The sequence below is a fragment of the Piliocolobus tephrosceles genome, chromosome 5 (genome assembly GCF_002776525.5).
Source record: "Piliocolobus tephrosceles isolate RC106 chromosome 5, ASM277652v3, whole genome shotgun sequence".
Classification (NCBI taxonomy): domain Eukaryota; kingdom Metazoa; phylum Chordata; class Mammalia; order Primates; family Cercopithecidae; genus Piliocolobus; species Piliocolobus tephrosceles.
This window is the reverse complement of record NC_045438.1, coordinates 23,281,116-23,301,270: the sequence shown is the minus strand read 5'-3', so window position 1 is coordinate 23,301,270 and position 20,155 is coordinate 23,281,116. Positions and strand designations below refer to the sequence as shown.

The window sequence follows — 20,155 nt, the reverse complement described above, 5'->3', positions numbered from 1 at the left end:
TTAATAAAAATATTAATAATTTATAAAAAGAATAAAACCAAAAAGACTAAAAAGGAACTCTGGGGATTTTCTTTAATGTGATCATGGTCATTTTCCAATTACGTGTTTTGTGCATTCATACTGTTTATAATTGTCAGGGCTTCTGTGAAGTATAAACTACTCATTTTCCACTTATTCATTTTCTCTAAGAGCTCAGTGTCATTTCAAAAACTACAACAATCCTACTTGTAGTTCCCAAATTTGTCTACACTTCAGCTGGTAGTACCTTTGTTTCAGGAGTTTTATCTCAGATCCTCTATAATAACTGACAAGGGCTTGTACCCATATGTGAGTGCTGGGCAGCTCATTTTGATGGTCAAGCTTTTGCACGCACATCAACATCTTTATAGTGACTATTTCTAGAAAATAAGGACATGCATACTCATTAAAAATTAAATATTCTTTTTTCGCAATGATTTTTAACCTGAATATTTTACGCACATGTTTCAGAACACCGATGAGTAACCTCAAAGGGTAAAGTTCAAAGCGTTATAAACCTTATTTCAACACACATGATAGTGCTAAGATGATCATGCATATTTGATTTTAATTTCTTATATAATCTAAATAATTTCAGGTAGATGGACTGATAAATAAACAGACACAATTCTATGTTTCATTCTTTTCTTCTGATAACTTACGAGTTGCTCCTTTCAGATTTTGCATCCTCAAGGCTGAGTGCTTATCTTTATAGAGAATCTTAAATGGAGTATCCAATAACTAAAGAGAACACCATTTGCTTTCAATGCTAAGGAAAATCAGTCCTGTTAAGTAGTCCTGAAAGAAACTAAATGACAATAAAATGTTCAGTTTTCTTCATATATATTTCAATTCCTGACAAGACGCAATCCTCCTTCCACTCATGGGCTCACAAATCCTAGAAGAACAACTCAATAACAATAATTCTATAAATTTCCAAGCACAGTTTCAGAAAATAAGATACTCACTACACTGATTATTACCTAAAAGATAAATTTATGGCCATTCATAAGATTTTCAGATTTAAAACAGAAGACCATTCATTTTTGCTCACATCAGTGGATTTTCAGCTTTTAAAGAAATCTGGGCCCTTTGTTTACTACATAGTATCATTCACCTCAAGCAATGTAACAATTATCACTTATAATGAAAATTAAATTAAGACTCTTGCATGTTTACATTTTAGAGCACAACTACAGGAAAATTTAGTAGTTCCAATAATACTTTCTGCATAAAACATTGCATATGCCAATTTACTTTTACCTCTGCAATTTTATTTACGTTACTGTCATATTTATACTCAGATAATTTAACGTCCAAATTAAATGGCGGGAGTGGACTAAAACAGAAAGAATCAAAATAATTCAATTTTTATGATGAAAAGTCAATGAAAATAACCTTTAAATACAATCATAATATTCACTAAGGGCAGAAGTCAATATAATCTAGTTGTATGTTTGGTCTAATGTATACATGAACACTCAAAAGCACATAAACCAGCAACTGCAAAAAAAAAAAAAAAAAAAAAACATACTAAAGAACTAAGTATTTCAATGAAATACTTTTATACTCTTCTGGTTTGCATTTAGGAACAATCTGTGTCATAGCTACTGAATAACATATTTACCGAGTAACTTCAATCAGGATTTTCTGGCTTTAAAGTTATTTTGTCACTCTTTTCTCAGTTTATTTCCAATATGTTTGCTTTTATAAACTCCGTAATTTTTCTTAGGCAAGCCTGAAGGAGAAATCAACACTTTTTTTAACTATATGATGGGTCTAGATCTATTAATCACTGTGACTTAAAAATAAATGTTTCCCTGTGGATGAGGCAAATCCATACCTCTCATCTATTAATTTGTTTCATTGTTTTCTCTTGATTCTAAGTACTCTACAAACACTAGTTGATCATAGAGATGATATAGAATTTCAGCATCATTTGCACAATAGATTACAGTGCTTCTAACAACTCTGCCAAGAGCTCTCAATATTATGAAGTAAAAATGATTGTTTTTCTCTCTTTTAATAGTCTCTGAATTTAAAATGCTGCATATTGGAAAGGATAGTTTTGATACGTTTAGGTAAAAATGGTTCCTCACTTATTTTATCCTCTACATACAAAAATTCTTTCAGAATCCAATATAAAAGCAAGAATGGCATTTATTAATGCAAATTGTATATCATTCTGTTATAGTCCTCCTTGTATATTCATTGCTTGATTGGAGCCTCCTGACTGACCTCAGAACTGTGTGTGTGTGTATCTGTGTGTGTGTGTGTGTGTGTGTGTGTATGTGTTTATATGCATGTATGAGGGGGAGAATGTGGGAGAAGGCAAAAATATGGCACGGGAAAAGAATGAGAAAAAAGGAAGAAGCTGGGGTAAGAAAATAAAGATAAATAAATAACTCTAGGAAGGTAAAATAAAATATGGTATTGTTAGCTATGAATGCCCTCTGTTTGAGTACTTTAAAGTGAAGTTAGACCACATCCATCACAGAACTTGGCAAGAAATGACCTAAAACTGTCCTTTCTGGGTATTGAGATGAGAATTTTTGTCCATACTGTCTCTGTTCTTGGCATCTACTGAACAGAGACTAAGATAGCCAATTAAGCCTAATTGTGATAAATTATGTGCTTTATATTCATTCTAATGAAGAACTACTGCTTAGCAGGTAATAACCCTAAACTACTAAACTAATTGTGGTTAAAACCTTGGGTTAGATGTAGCATGACCCTGGATGTGAGAGGCTAGTGCTTCACCTATGATGCCATTATTACTGCATCCCAATTTACATACACAATTAATTTTGTGCCAATGTATGAAATTATTAACATTAATGTGGCTAACAAGGCCTGTTCTTCCAAAACATTTTCAGTTTTTAATCCTAGCATAGCTTTATTGGCATGAACTTGACCAACATAAATATCTCAAGGTTAAGTTTTCTTTTAGTTGTTGTCTCTTTCTGTCATAGATATAAAAGATTCCAGTGCACTTATTCTAAACTAACTTTCCTCTGCTTTCACTTAATTGAAGTGGTCCCCAAGTGTTTATTTTTATTTCATACTCCTATCAGTAAAAAGGTTACATATTTACATTTGACATTTAAAATGTTTAAGCATTCATTTATAAATTATAATGATGATTAACTGCACTAATATTATATTGATCATCAAAATATACAAAAACAGAAAACTCAATAAAATAAACCCCAACAGAAGTTTCAATGTGTTCTTGCCCCATCCCAATGGATTGATTGTCATACATAGCCATGGGGTGGGCTCATTAGACTTTGTTGACCAATGCTCTGGTCAACAAACTGAGGTTTGCAAAAGGGGAAATTCAGTACACAATACCCCTTTTATTTCAATATAATTTCAGATATATAAAAAAGGAAGGATTACATCAGTTTTTTTTTTTTTTTTTTGAGATCATGTCTTGCTCTGTCACCTAGGCTAGAGTGTGGTGGCATGATCTTTGCTCGCTGCAACCTCTGCCTCCCAGGCTCAAGTGGTCCTCCTGCCTCAGCCTCCTGAGTGGCTGGGACTATAGGCATACACCACTGCACCAGGATAATTTTTATATTTTTTGTGGAGATGAGGTTTTGCCATGCCTCCCAGGCTGGTCTCAAACTCCTGGACTCAAGTGATCTGCCCACCTTGGCCTCCCAAGGTGCTGGGATTACAGGCTTAAGCCACCATGCCTGGCCTCCAGGTTTGAAGAGATTTTAAGAGATCATCTAGGAAATCCCCTTATCACATCCACAACAGAGGAAAATTCAGTATAAGAAACCCATCGCTTCCCTTGAAGCACTCTTCCTGTTGGATATCACTGTTAGAATATTCCTTACTATATTGATCTAAGTCCATTTGGTGATTATAGGTTTGAGACATCTATAAAGAAAGAAATCTGTTCATTCTTTTCCCTGTTAGCCTTTCACATATTTGAAGAAATCTCTCTAAGGCTCTTTCCACTGATATTATCTCCAAGTTGCACATACTCATTGGCTTCGATTATCCTCTGTGAGGTGTAATGTATAAATCATAATTGCTCTCTCATCCCCTTTTATGAGCACCCTAGCTTGCGAATAACTATCTGAAAATGGGAAACCAAGTAATGCAAGCAATATGATCGGGTCTTCCCACTCCGTTGAAATCAGAGAAGTATAGACTCCATTCATCAGTCATCTAGCTTATATAGCTAAATAAGTAATTCTTCTTCAGAAATATGTTTGTCTTAAGAATTTTTATTTTATTTTATATTTTTAACAACCCTGTGGATATAATAATGATTTTTAAAGGCAAACATCAAATTCATTACATCATAATGTTGTGTTTTAAAAATCTGCTGTGGTATGTTATTAAAACAACATTGCCAGTAATAAAAATCAATGGGCCTAAACTAAAATGGAAAAATAAATATGAATCCACTTGGGCCCTTCAGATAATGCACTTGGCATTTCTTTCAATGAATATAGATAAGTGATTTCATGTGGAGGGACCTAGAATAATCAAGATAAAATTACTTTACAGATAGTGTGCTTGGGCTAAAGGGTTCCATTATTTTAACTGATTCTTTCTATTTCTGGTTTCATTGATGCATGTTTTAGTCACATTTTTTGCATTACTGCATAGCTGGGTTAAGTAGTCCTTATGCATTATTACTGACTTTTACATTATCTTCCTAGGTAGCTTAAGCAATTTGGGTTATATATGTTTACTTTTTTAAACTCTATAGAGGTAAGCAAATAGTGCTATTCCTTGAGTGGAAATGTAGTTATTTGGGTCAAAATGAAATTAAAATTATGCTTGGTAAAAAAAATCAAGTATGAGGATTTAATTTATAACTTAATATTTTCATTGTGTTTAAATGCTTGTCCAATCTCAGAATCAATTAATATTCTTATCAGGATATGCAGAATCTATTAAATGGAAGTATCTTTTCTTTCAATTTCTATTGTTAAAGATATATTTTTGATACTAAAATCACCATCTGTACAAACTTGAGAGCTAAAATTGTAACTGTAGGCTTACATTATTGATAAAAAAAACTTATGGCGGTGTTGATTTGGATCATTAATGTTCACAATAATACTTTTAATTATAAATACTTGAATATCAAAAATTATCATACATGTACATACAAGAAGGGAGTTTTCAGATTAAAATAAGCAAAATTTTAAGAATGGTAAATTGCTAACAGAAGACATATATAAATATAGATACATGTACACATACATTCTAAGATTTTCCATTGAACAGAAGATGAAACAGAAAAACAATTAAGTCATGAATTTATTCTGTTAATATCTGGTAGTCTTCCAAATAGTTGGTTCAATGGATCATAAAAACTAAATGTCATATTTTGAGAAATGTGATAATGGGGATAAACACAAAAGGATAAAAACAAGACTGACTATGCAGTTAATATTGGAAAATATCTTTGTTTTGTCCCATGTGAATATGCATATTTTCTCTTCATATGTAAGGAAATTTATATTTAGCTTTGCAAGCTAAAGATTCATTCTGGAGATGAGCATTTAGTGACTGTATCCATTGAAAGTCAAATTTATGCAATTGAAATTACTTCATTCTTTGGCTATCCCGGACAAAAAATAAAACAACTAAAACAGCCTAACCAAAAAGTCACAGCTGTATGGTCAATGTGGCTGTTAGGAACAATTTATAGTCCAAATCTAATTAGCATTTCTTGATACGAGCTACAGCTCCACTCCTTTGGTCAATGTAAGTATTTCAAACCATCAAGACTATGTCAACAGTTATTTCAGTTACATTATACTAATGCTTTCAATAAAACTTTACAATGATTTAAAACTTTGAAATTTGACATGTGGGTGTGTGTGTGGATGTATATGTTCGTATGTGTGTGTGTGTGTGCATGTAAGATTGCCTTCCAACTGAAGGATGACTTACACAGAAGGTCTAAATATGGATGTTATTGTCCTCACCTCAGATACTTAATCTTCCTCAGCACTAATTGTATGCACCCTTTGCCTGACCTAAAAGATAGCCTGTTGACCTTTCAATCTATAGGCTTGTCACTTATCTCTATTTTTGGTTGTGTGTAGGAATATTGCATGGTTCTCCATTGCTTCTACTTATTAACAGTCTTGGCTGGTTACATTTGAAAGGTATCCTGAGCTCAGTCTGGTGCACATTTTTGCCCCTATAGATGCCTGTCCATTCCTGTTTAGATATTGCTTTATGTCTCAAATAGTTCTTTCCCCAAATGCAGCCATTACAGGAACATAACACTGTTGATGTCAGATTAAGGTCTATTTTAGAAAAAAAAATTAAAACACACCTTAGGTAGATAACTACATTATGTACAGATTACCATTAAAATACATTCAAATATTTTTCATATTAAAGCTAGGTCACTTATCTGACTTCCTATGAGAATCTTAGTAGGCTTAACCTAAATGTGAAAATATTCATTAAGAGAATTCTCTATATGTTTCTGAGGCTGACTTTGAAATTTATGGAGCATAATCATTAAGATAACCTTATGTATATATTTTCACTTAAGATGTTATATAATTAACAATTATTTGTCCCTCAAAAGTGGTTTTGTACATAGAAGGGGAAGGCTTGACCAGGCATGAGTTTAGGCATAAGCTATCAATTATCTTTGTAGAGGCCAATTATCTTTTTTGTACAAGTTATCAGAGCAGGTAGGAAGAGGAACTGATAATTTAAATTCTAATCATGAATTCTATTCACTATACGTAGGGACAATTAGCAGACATTAAAAAAAAAAAATAACCTCAGGTTAGAATCTATGCTTAGAAGCTCCATTCCTGTTTCCAGAATTCATGTTTCCTTAAGTGTAGGCAGTCAGAAAAGACTAAATGGTTCATGATGCATTAAAACATCCCAATACAGGAAATATGTAGCTTTCTATTCATTAAGCTTAATATCTCTTGACCCTATCCTGTGGAAGTATAACCAAAGTTCACAACAGGCTCATAGGAAGATTGGATTTATTAGCTAGCCAGACAAGGGACAGCAGTGTCTTTCTGTTAATCAGTCTCCCTGAATATGGATTGTAGAGACTACAGATAGGACAAGAAGCAGGATGCTGCTTCCAAATTAAGGAAAAACATTTATTGTTTGATTATTGAAGGGAATTGACAAGTCTCTCTTGGTCTTGGTCACTATTTCAATAGACTTAAATTAGTAAAGTTCTCACTTGTGTCTGATGATTAGTTGTTTAAACATCAAGTAGGCTCAGGGTTGTGCCATGACAAAATCCCTTATGTGCACAAAGAAGATATGAGCAGAGATTTCTTTTATCAATACTAATCATAGAATTAAAGGAGATTCATCCCATGAGTATCCTTAGAAATAATTTATTCCAATGCTTCATTTTACAGGAAAAGAAACTGAAACCTAAGGTAGTAATATGTATAGTGCCATTTAGTTGACAAACAGCAGAGCCTGAACTCAGACCACATGTTCTGTAAAGTCCAATGTATGTAGCATTGCAGGGGAAACTGAAAATAGATCCACGCTCTAGAGAAACTGGAGAGACCATACTTAAGGGATAACATTCTGTATCCCTTCACACATCATACGATAGAATTTACTCTAGTGCAAAGGGCAACCTAATGACTTGAAGGAGTGATGGCACTTCAAAGAGAAAGGTGAAGACAGAGGGCCATTGTGTTAATATGTGCCACGGGGTGAAGAATGGAGAGAATGAGTTTCAGTTGCACTTCCACAAACTCACCAGCATTTAAAAGCTTCCATGGTTACTATGCCCTGCAGAGATGGGATGCAATTATGCAGAAGTCAGGCTAAAATGACTACACGATAGCAGAATGCTTGAAAGAGTTGAAGTCAATTAAGATTCTATGACCTGTTCTTGTATCATCTCTCTGCTAAGAAAGTGCCATTCAATCACTGTATTGTACATCTTCTGCATAATGAAAGCACCTGCAACTGCATAAGGCTTGATTTAACTTCCAAGCAGAGTATTCCTTTGTTGTAACTGAAATTTTATTTCCTATAATAGGTGTTTTCCCCCTAGTTTCATCATAGCCAACCTCCTGGATTCATTACAAGAATAACTGGTTAAGACATTTCCATCCTTCTTTCATGAAAACATCAAACAAAACAAATATATTTTAACCTTAAAAATTATTTTTATTCAGTTAGCATTCAACAAATATTATTTAGTGGCTACTGTCTACCAGGCACAAGGGTTTCAGAAGCCCTGAAGGAATTTAAGGTCTGATGGGCAGGATATATATGTTAGTAAACATCATAATATTACAATGGGGACATTCTCAGCAGAGTTCTATGCAAACACTGATGAACAGCCACCCAAAAGGAAATACTTCAAACACGAGTGCTCATGTGGTCAAAGAGGAAGGGCATGGTAGTGAGAATGGAAATGACAAGAGGTTTAATATGGAGAAGAAGCTGCATAAGATTTAGAAAGTGGCAGTAGAAAAAAGCCATCCAGGGTATCTCAACCTTGGCAATACTGACATGCTGGACTTAATTGTTCTTTGTTGTTGGGGCTGTCCTCTGCATTGTAGGATGTGTAGCAGCATCCGTGCTGTTCACCCACTAGATAGGTGCTCCCACCACCACCATCATAATGTGTTAATAAAAATGTCTCCAGACCTTGCCAAATGTCCCCTTGTGGACAGAACCTTACCTGGTTGGAAAACCACCAGAAAATTGGTGTAAGTTATATAAACAAGATCTGTATATACCATACAAAGGAGTTTATATATTATCACATACATAGTAATGAGATGCCCCGTTTCATAGAGACCCCATTTCCCATAGAATACAAGCACATATACCACCTGACATTTTATACAATTTTATATAACTTGTATATTTTGGTCAGGTGTGATGGCTCATGCCTGTAATCCCAGCACTTTGGGAGGACAAGGTGGGATGACTGCACAAGGTCAGAAGTTCAAGACCAGCCTAGGCAATGTGGCGAAACCCCGTCTCTATCAAAAAATACAAAAATTAGCCAGGTATGGTAGCACATGCCCGTGGTTTTAGCTACTCTGGAAGCTGAGGTGGGAGGATCACTTGAGCCTGGGAATTTGAGGCTGTGGTGAGCTGAGATCATGTCACTGCACTCCAGCCTGGGCAACAGAGCAAGACCCTGTCTCAAACAACCAACCAACCAAACAAAAACTTACATATTTTGCAGTTATAAAGTTTTGTGGGGAGAGGCTTGAGCTTTTCCCATTTCAAAGTGGTTCTAAATTCCTAAACTAGCATGACCAATAGAAATATTTCAAATGTTTCTTGTATATGTAACACTGTTATAGAAGCAATATGGAGGAACAAAGGAAATAATGTAGTGTTTGCTTTCAATGTAATGAAAGTAAAATAATAATAAACAATAATAATAAATAGGATGTTGGTCTTGCCATGCCTTGGTAAGCAGGAATTCTGGCAGAGTAAGACAGCAGCCAGCAAGACCCGGGTTCTGCAGTTGTTCTGCAAATAAGTAAAGAATTACATTGCAGAGGGATTCCCACTCCCCCATTTTGAAGGCACATAAATTGAATGAAAATGATTTAAATTTTGATTTTGATGAACTGTTACAAAACAAATATATACTGTATATACATAGAGAGAATTAGCCAGACGAATGACCCACTGGCAATCTCACATATGTTTTTAGCAAAGGCAGTGAAGAGGTCACATAGCATCCTTAATGACGTGCCAAGCCTGGGCAGAAGTATCTGATTTTTTTTGCTTTGTTTCGTTTTCATTTTTGTTTTTTCCTTTTTTCTCTCTTTTCCCTTTTAATGTCCTAACACTTGGGAGTAATATATAGTTTTCAGTCAATGCTTCCTTCAGCATTTATTATACCATTGTTGCCATGACAAAAGATTATGGGTGTTAATCACAAACAGAGTGTTGTTACATGAGATTTTGAAACCTGGATCCAACAGTGGCATGATAATTGTGAGGAAAAAAAAGTTGATCACATTTTCAATAATAAAACAATGGTGAAGTCTTATTGATTATTTTGAATTTTTTTTTGTCTTCCAGAGGAAATCAAATATTATATGTCCTGAGAAATAAAATGTACAATAAAATGCAATTTAGACAACAATACAGAATTTCAACTCTTAACAAATGCAGGTATTTTTAAAGTTTTTAATTTCATAAAGTGATAGAATAATAAAAAGTATTTTTCAAATTAATTTTTATGATAAAAGTAATATAGGAATAACATAAAACCTCAAATAGGAAAGAAGAGCAAAAACCAAAAAGTGAATGATACACTTTTCCTCCAGCTTCTAATCCTTTCCTTAGGAAGTATTAACAATTTTTTGTGTATCCTTTCAGAAAGTTTTATTTGCACAGAAGATACCATTCTACATAGAGTTGCTCTATACTTTCCTTTTTTTACTTAAAGACTTTTTTACCTTAAAGACATCCTTGCAGAGGTTTCGATACTAAAACTCATATATCCACTGTATTCTTTCTAATGACCTTGTAGTATGCATTTTGAGGTATGTATTCCATTGCATGCATGTATTTTTTTTTAACAATTCCTTTTGATGAAGAGTTACAGATTTTCCATTTTTTTTTGCTTACAAATAATTATATATTCTAAACTCTGTACATACATCCTTAAGCAATTTTTAAAAGCATTTATGAGATTCATTCCTAATAAGAAATTTCTTAAAATTCAATTTCTTAAATTTCAAAAAAGCTCTCTGAATCAGACATTTCTCTCAATGAGAAATTACTTCTTTTTTGTAATTTTTGTGTTTGGAATTCTATCGGGATATAAAAAAGATCAGGAGACAGAAATTCATGTTCTTACATTTAATATGCTCTAACATGTTACATAATATAAAATGTCACACATAGAATAAAAGCTTAATTCAAGAATATATTTAATATTAGAAAAGTTTTCTAGTTTAGATTAGAATATGTAAAATTGAACATTGACTTAATGAATGTTTTAACAGTATGTATAATACGGTTACTCCTATTTCTCTAAAATGTTGTTATATGTGTGTCTTACATTTAAAGGCATATTGAAAGCATCAACCATTATGGTACAACCATGCCAGTTAGGAATTTAAGATGGTTTTGAGCTACTCAAGCTAGTTAAACACGAGTCTGGCCAAAATATGTAGAATCAAATCTGTGTGCCATACATTCATTCAGTCAAAAATATTCATATAATTTATAATATGTGTCAGATACTAATAAACATTTTTAAAAATTGTAAGGGTCCTAAGAATCTATTTTTATAAGATAGAATTTGAGGTTTTCTATCAATTTTCTAATCCAAATTCTAGTACATTCCATAAGTGATTAATGTATTCATATTTATTCTATATAAACTATTGAATAAATAATTTATTAGCAATAACTTTTATTCAATATAAGAGTTATTGAATACCTACAGCATGCCAGGTTCTATGGTAGATGATGTAAATACAAAATCCTCCCTTTATTTCATGAAGCTTGCAGCTTAGTCATTAAAATAAATATGACTTAAATATTTTTGCAAATGATTATAAAACCAAAACTCTGCTATATACTAAAAACGAGAGTTGCAGGTCATATAAGAGTATATGAAGTGGGAATTCATCTAGTCAGGAATATTTCTTGGATATGAGGTTGAAAGGATAGTTAAGAGTTACGAACACAAAGAAGAAAATGAATAGCGTTTTGGAGAAGAAACAGTGTCTGCAAAGATCTTGTGAGGGAAGTGCTCACAGCTACGATCATTTACCTAGTCATGACTGTATAGTGGAATGGATATACTTTATAGTTGTAAATTTATGACATGTTTCCTGATGTGTGGGGTAAGAACTACTGTAATGAGGAAGTCCAAATGTTAGATCCTCTCAAGACAGTAAAATCAGTATCTCACTCTGTAAGGAATAGCAGAGATTAAAGTCACCCTTATAATGGTCCTATGCTACCGCCTATAATTTGCAGGTTTGGATCATACTAAGGCCAGATAGACTGTTCATCAATGACAGTAAACTACTGAAGACTCAAACAAACAAGTGTTATCTCTAATTGCAACCACTATACCAGACATGGTGTCTTTCCTAGAGCAGATTAGCACTGCCTCTGGATGTCAAATGCAATCAGAAACAGTAAATATTTATTGTCTTGCTCCAACATGTTGTTAATTATTTTTTCTTATGTCAAAATATAGTCTGAAGGGAACCGATTGTCTGGACACCTCGGAGAATATCATCTTTGTTCACTATATTGATGGAAACATATCAATAACATCCCAGTCACTGAAACAGATGAGCAAAAGTAGCAATCAAATTGGAGGCTTGAGAAGACACATGTGGGAGGATAGGAGAAAAAAAAAAAAAACATAAAAATTGAGGAGCCCAACACATGAGGGAAGTGTGTAGGGGTCTGATGGTCTCTGACATAATGAAACATTTCCTTAAAGTAAAAAGCAAATTATTGCATCTTGCAACTGTCATTACCAAGAAAAGTGAACAATACCTTACAGGCTACAGAATCTTCTGAGCATAGCAAGTCCCATACTTGAGAATACTGCTCAAACTCATTTACTGCATGACAGGAAGGGCTGTCAGCTTTGAGCAGGGTCTTAAACAGAACTAGGCTGTGATATAAGTGGCTCTGCTCCTTGGGACAAAGAACCCGGAAAATATTATGATGCCAGAAACATCTTTGATGAGCAAGCCTAATTACAGTTTATATAAAACCCAACAAGAAGAATCATAACATAGACTGCATGATCCTGGAGCAAAACCATACCATCTGCAAGACCATGCCATCATAGAGCTTCTGGCATGCTACTGGGATTTGGTAAAGATGAAGTTCCTGAACATAGGGTAGAGGTCACCATGCTATCAGAACTACCCATCATAATTTAGTGTCTATCAGAACTACTGAGTCATAATTCAGGTGTACCCAGAAACAATATAATGTAACACAGAAATGGCATTTCAGGGATCGGGCATAAGCAAGACCAGAGGTTCCAAATAAGATGCAGGAGCATTGTTTTAGACCCCCATGCCATCCACCATTAGTGCACCAATGCCTCTCAATTCATATGGCTGAATGGGAGGGAGGTCCTTTATAACTAGCTGACAGAAGAAGAAAACATTCAAGCTTGAGCCATGCATCAATCAGCTTAGTGCATGAATATAAGAAAAAAATGGGCATTGATGACTTTAGAGCTCTGCTAAAGGGTGACTGGTAAATATAGTGGAGAGGGGCAATTCTCCAATGGTTAACACGTCTTCAATGCATCTGGTTGTCCACTTTGTTTGGAAATAAAAGTGGCCTTAGGTGAGAACTTTGACTCACAGACAGTGGCAAAAGGCTTAGCTGGTTGATTAGGGATCTGGAAGGAGAAGAGTTGAATGATGAGGGATAAGGAGGTCTGGATTGGTGGCATGTCAATGACTACATGAGAGTAGGCACTCTCATGTAGTGCAAAGATCTTGTGAGGGAAGTGCTCACAGCTATGATCATTTACCTAGTCATGACTGTATAGTGGAATGGATATACTTTATAGTTGTAAATTTATGACATGTTTCCTGGTGTGTAGGGTAAGAACTACTGTAATGAGGAAGTCCAAATGTTAGGTCCTCTCAAGACAGTAAAATCAGTATCTCACTCTGTAAGGAATAGCAGAGATTCCTTATCTCTGCTATTCATGCACCAGAAGCATGCACCAGAAGCACCTGCCAAGAAGACAGAAGACTCAGCATCAGCCCAAGTGCTAGTCTTACATGTTTGTAAATGTACATGGGCCCATTTACAAAAATTATCTAGTTACTGCCCTCATCAACTATTCAACCTGCTAGAAATAAAAAATACTTAATGCCCAATATAGCACTAAACCTTGAAGGGACATACCAGAGATAAGGTAGAAAGTTGACTACATTAGACCCCTTCCACCTAGAAGGGGTAGTAATTCTATGTTTTGTTTATTTATCACTGCACAGAAAACGATCTCTAGTGGCTTAAAGTGACAACACTTGCTTTGCTCATAAATCAGCAACACTTCTCTGCTTCACTGCACATGAGCCAGAGCAGCTCAAAGGCTGGAGAATAGAATCATCTGAAAGTATACTGCTCAATCAAATGGCTGGAAATAGATACTGGCTCTCAGCTGGGACTTCAGCTGAATCTGTGGGCAAACTCCTCCATGTGGACCTTTTCAGAGCATAGTGGTGGACTCTAAAGACATGTTTCCCAAACGCAAGAGAGAGCCAGGCAAGAACTAGATCACCTTTTCTAATCTAGCTTTGTAGGTCACATAACTTCACTCCTGCCAGTGTCACTAAAAGCAGATGACTAAAGCTATACCATATTCAAGAGAAAGTATATTAAACTCCACTTTTTGGTGGAGGAGTATTGAGGAATTTTTGGATACATTTTAAACTACCACATTTGTCTTTATTGGAATTAATACATATGGTATGGATTATTCTTTTTTTTTATTGTTATACTTTAAGTTCTAGGGTACATGTGCATAACGTGCAGGTTTGTTACATATGTATACTTGTGCCATGTTGGTGTGCTGCACCCGTCAACTCGTCAGCACCCATCAATTCGTCATTTATATCAGGTATAACTCCGAATGCAATCCCTCCCCCCTCCCCCTCCATGATTGGATTATTCTTTTCTGCGTGCAGAAACTCCGCAGAACTAGAGTCTAGAGATTTAGTGTTTGATCCATTGACATAGGATTCTGCATAAAGCCATATTATAAAAATTGACTTACTTTTAGAGAAAAGGAGGGGTAGAGGTGGGTATGAATCATGAGATTCATGGCTCTATCATATACTGACCATTCATAAGCTTCCAGCTTTAAATAGTGAAGAAATTGCCTGTTTCAGGCACAATTACCCAAGTGTGATCTTAGATGATACCCAGAAAGGATGACAATATATAGATGAAATCAATTACTAGTATATGGCACTGTGTGTCCCCGCTAGGTAGAATACATGTATCTAGAAACTAAGGAGTTGAAGTAGGAATGGACCTGCTTACAATCATTAGTAGAGAACCATTTGGAGAAATTTCTGCTTCCCATCTCCATAATTCTAGGCTGTACAGATTTCCATGTCTTGATTCTGAGAGAGAACATACTTCTACCAAGGGACAAAGAAGTGTCTCATTATATCTCAAAATCTAGGTTTTGCCCAGTAACTTAGGACTTCTCATTCTAAGAGACTACCAAGCAAAAAGAGAAGTCTGCATCCTGGAAGGGCTAAATGACATTGATCATTAGGAAAAGGTGAAACTGATATTACACAGTGGATCAAGGAATCATATTCTCAGTTTGGAAACTAGGTGATCCACTTGGACATTTCTTGGTATGCACTTGCCCAATTTTAATGGTAAGTAGAAAAGTGCAGCAGGCATGGCCCTAGAAAGGGATGGTAACAAGAGGATCAGACTTCTCAGGTATGAGGATCTGAGCCACCTCATCTGGCAAGTTACCTAGCCTTTCAGAAGTACTAATGTAGAGTGAATGGAATTCAGGACCAATGGTGAAAATTATGGTCTTGAGACCAGCTGCAGCAAAAGGGGCTTAAGCCTATGCCATTAACTTTTTTCTTGCAAGTTTTGCCCAGGTAAAACAGGACCAGTAGAATCTCAGCGCAGCTCTTCTGTAACTTACTATATAAAGCAGGAAGTGGACTATAGCAGATACTGTGGTGTACCACCTAGATTCATCAGTCCTACCTCAGGACTGAGCTCTCATTCTCCAGCTGCTTGGTTTGCTAGAAATTGACTCGAGGTCGTGTCTGCTCTCTATGGGGAGCTCATATCTCATGATTGGTTAATGCAGAAATATAAATGCCTAGGTTTCTTGTCCTAATCAAGACACTGATGAAGGGCCATCCCAGCCTGAGTCCTTTGTAGAATGATCTGAGACACAGTTCTCTACCCAAATTTGCTTTTTAGGATCGTCCTCAGGTGTTAATCCTGAGAGCGTGCTCCAGTAAATTTCCTGCATAGAAATCTTCAGAGCAGGCTTTCAGGGGACCCTATCTGAGATGAGTCAAGGGAGCAAGAAGATAGAAGAGGAGATAAAGCTCAGGGACCAGAAGAAATACCATACTTTTGCATCATGTATATGGCCCACATTCCTTTTTCAAATTTTTATGTCTCTATAGTTGAAATACAGTTTATAATTCATGTGATAAACAAGCCTTGTGTTACAGTTTGATTGGCATTTTCTTTTTGTTGTAGTATATAAATTAGTGACATTTTACATTCAAAACCCAGATTTGACTTAAAAAACAAAAACAAAAACAAAACAAAACAAGCAGGAAGAGGTTAGAATTTGGATTTTCTGGACATTTAGGTAATTTTAAAGGCCTAATAGAGACCCTAAGAACAGTGGGAAGGTATTTAAGAGGAAAAGCCTGACATCATACAATTTGCTTCTGAAAAGACCTCTGAATCTAGTGTATGAAGAAATAATGATAAGATATGTAACCTCATGAGCAGACCCTGTGTAGTTGTCTACCCAAAGCAGATGAGAGTGTTTCATGGAGATAAAAAAAAAAAAAAAAAAAAAAGGTGGATAGATTGAGAGGATGAACATAGGGAGTAAAAAGTGACTCTAGCTTTTAAATCAGCAACCAGGTGATTGGTGGTATCATCCATGAGCTAGGAAACACAGAATGAAAACCAAACTAGGTTTCTTTAGAGGGGAAGTGTAATGTGAAAATCGGGAGTCATTTGTTTCACACTTTAACTTTGTAGATGTCATTAGCTATTGAGAAGAGCTGTCGAGCAAAATGTTATATGTGTGATTCTAGGATCTGAAGAAGTGTATGCCTGAGATATAGTTTTGGGAACCATTTGAATAGATTAATAAGTGGTAATTGAAACTCCAGATATGGATGGTATCACACTGGATAGTGTGAATAAAGGAAGGCCTAGGAGCAAGCCTTTATTAACTCCACGATTTAGCAGCTGGGTAGTAAAAATACACTTATAAAAGGATACTTCAGAGAAGCATTCATAGAGGAAAAACAGATGGCTATTGTATCCCAGAAGACAAGGAAAGAAAGTGTTTCAAGAAAGAGGGTGTGGGAACTAGTGTTGAATGATGCTGATACAGCAAGTAAGACAGGGACTGAAAAAATATTATTTAGATTGGTGACAGGGAGGCCATTGGTAATATCATCAAGAGCTGTTTGCTGGAAACGGAAGGCTGCACGCTGCATGAAAGCAGCCTAAGTAGTGAGAGCATATGAGGAAATGGTCACAGATTCAGCTGCAAAAGGCAGAACAGAGAGGATGACAAGTGAAAGGTAGTAAGCCCTGAGTTTTTGTTTTGTTCATAATGATTGCTCTTTTTTCTTTTCTGTATCTATCACTAGCTCTCAGAAGGAAGCACATTTAAGAGTCAACAGAAAAACAACTGAGTTTAAGTTAGAGGTTGAATAAACAAAAGACAAAAGGAGTAACTGATAATATAAGTAAGGATCCTGAATTACCCAGAGTGACATTTTATCTTCCACATGGAAGAATATAGCAATGGGTTCAAATAGTCTGTTTCCTCTTTTCTAAAACTGAGGGGTGTAGTGTTTATAAGTTGAAGTGTTTGGGAAACAAACAAACAAACAAACAAACAAACAAAACACTATAGAAGTAGAAATAAGTTAAAATTAAATTCTGGAGATTTTTAGACAATTATTGCAGCTTGGTGCTGATTATCAAGCTAAATTTTGGTTTTCTTTCTCAGATTACAAATTATGTCAGATTTTACAATAATGATGAAAACAATGACAAGCTATGTGTTGAGAAAGCCATCTCTGTAACATTTTCACTCACTGGATAATCATATGTGAAGCCCAGGCCTAAATGCTCTCATTAAATATGATGCCAATGGGCTTTCTTGCCATTCCACATGCCTCTGTATTTCCAGATATAAGGAGCTGCCAGTTAAAATTATACAAATAATAACTACTGAGAAAATCAGAACTTACCATCAGACCATTACCTGGGGTTAACAAAAAAAATAGATCAGTACGTATTCCCTACAATTCAGCTACCATATCCTATGTGTTGAGGAAATTATTATTCATTATTCAAAACCCAAGTCAAGCATCATCCCACTAGACTACTTCCTTAACTTCACCTCCAACTCTATGCACAAAGTACATGCCTTACCTTATAGCACTTAACCTCATGAATGGCAGGTTTCCATTCTAAGTTTCTAGGATTAGACTGTGAGCTCTATGAGGAGGAACAGCTTCTGCTTTACCTTTGCATATTCACAGCACCTAACTTTTGTTCCAAATTGTTGAATGAGATAAGTAGAAAAGACAGAGAGAGACGAAAGAGAAGCAGGAGAGAAAGGAAGGAAGAAAGAATGGAAATCAGAAGGTGATGAAGGAAGGAAGGAAGGAAGGAAGGGAAGTAAAAAAGAGCAAAAGAAAGAATAAAATGAAATAATGTAGTATCACAGAACATAACGCCTTGTGATCAAATAATTGGCAAAAATAAAACTTGTCATTATCTACTTGGTCAAACTGACAAATGTTCTTAACTAAAAGGCAATGATTCCTTAATTCAACAAATATACATTGAGTACCTATTCTGTGCCAGGCATGGGTCCACTGGATGGTATATTATAAATAAGAAAAAAAATTCCCTACCCTTTTGGATTCCACTTTCTAGGGTAAGTCATCTTAATGCATTAGTTACACAGTATGATCTAAGTTGTTAAGTGTCATGGAAAACTATACAGCAGAGCCACCTGGGCTGACAATGCAAGGGTGAAAGACTGAAATTTTAAAATAGGTGGTTAGGGTAAGATTCACTAAAAAGACATTTGACTCAGAGTCATGCATATGTTCTAGAGGAAGGGCATTCCAATGAGAGAAACCAATAGTGAAAAAGCTCTGAGACAGTGTGTGCCTGGTGTGTAAAAAGCCAGGGTGGCTAAAAGCAGAGTGAAGAGAGGTGAGAAAGGTGATGGGGAGAGGAGGCAGCTCCAGCTCATGGAAAACCGTGCAGCCATTGCAGACTTTTACTAGCAGGAGATGGAAGCCTTTTGAAGGTGTTTAGCAGAGCAGTGACATGTTCTGGTTTAAATTTCCAAAGAATCTGCATCTAAATGGACTGCTGCATTAGAAGAGAAGCTGGGAACTAGTGAGAGGCCAGGCAGGAGATCCTGGTGGCCTGGACTGGGTTGGCAGCAGTGGAGGTGAGAAAAGCTGGTGGGATTCTGGGTGCACCCTGAGGACAGAGGCAAGGGGATTAGCTCCAGGATTGGAGTGGGCTGTGGGAGAGATAGATGCCAAGAGAAAGTTCAATTTCACTAAATTCCATTTCTGGGATTGAAAGTTCTATTCAAATACGTTTCTAAGTTCTCAAAGCATTCATATCTGAATAAACACAACCTTGAAATCCTTTTTATTCTCACCTATTGATATTATGAATTAGATCAGTTTTCAAGTTCATGTATCAAAAACATGGTGTTTTATGACATTGTAATGATAGAAAAATAAGCATTTATAAATTATGTGAGGGCTGCTTTAATGGGAAAAGTCCTCATTTCTGGTGTATCTTCATGTTTAGAGTAAGGAGCTGAGAAAGGCATCTGAGCTAATATTAAGAGAAGAAACAATTGATATTACAGAGGGTCATTTTTGGCTAGTTTTAATGAATAACATTTTGTCATCAAGTAAAAGTATACAGACTACAAATCCATACAATACTCAGCATATCATTTCCATCAGTGTACCATAGAAGCCTTTAAGTCAGACAATACTTCAGCTGATAAAGCAGAAAGGCAAAGCTACATGGATTAAAAATAAAAATCTGCTGGTTTACTCTCCATCATTTAATTCTCTATATCGGGGTTAGCTTAACTTTAAAAAGTAACAAAGCAAATATTTCTTCCATAGAGCACTTCACATTGGGGATTTTGAATTTAAACGTTATAAAGAAACTACTTATATTTAATCTAGTATTTTTATTTTAGAATTTGTATTTCTGAAGAATATATTTCCAAGAACCCAATAATACTGTGTCTCTTTGGACTATAGAATGTTAGGCCTTGAGACTTTTTAATATAAAGGATTAGGTAAGCCTATGAAAGAAGCATTTGAGAAACATATAACAC

The 20,155-nt window shown here is 35.4% G+C and overlaps 1 protein-coding gene across 4 annotated transcripts in view; it reads right to left on the bottom strand.

The window, feature by feature from the left end:
- NKAIN2 (sodium/potassium transporting ATPase interacting 2) overlaps positions 1-20,155 on the bottom strand; it is a 1,025,502-nt gene that overhangs the window by 381,658 nt on the left and 623,689 nt on the right. The window contains exon 4 of one of the 4 annotated variants that reach the window (XM_023230731.1): positions 18,012-18,025. The exons of the other annotated variants lie outside the window; for them this stretch is intronic. Coding sequence (XP_023086499.1) covers positions 18,012-18,014 — 3 coding nt within the window. The 5' untranslated portion in view covers positions 18,015-18,025. The remainder of the gene's footprint in view (positions 1-18,011; positions 18,026-20,155) is intronic. 4 annotated transcript variants of the gene reach the window in all.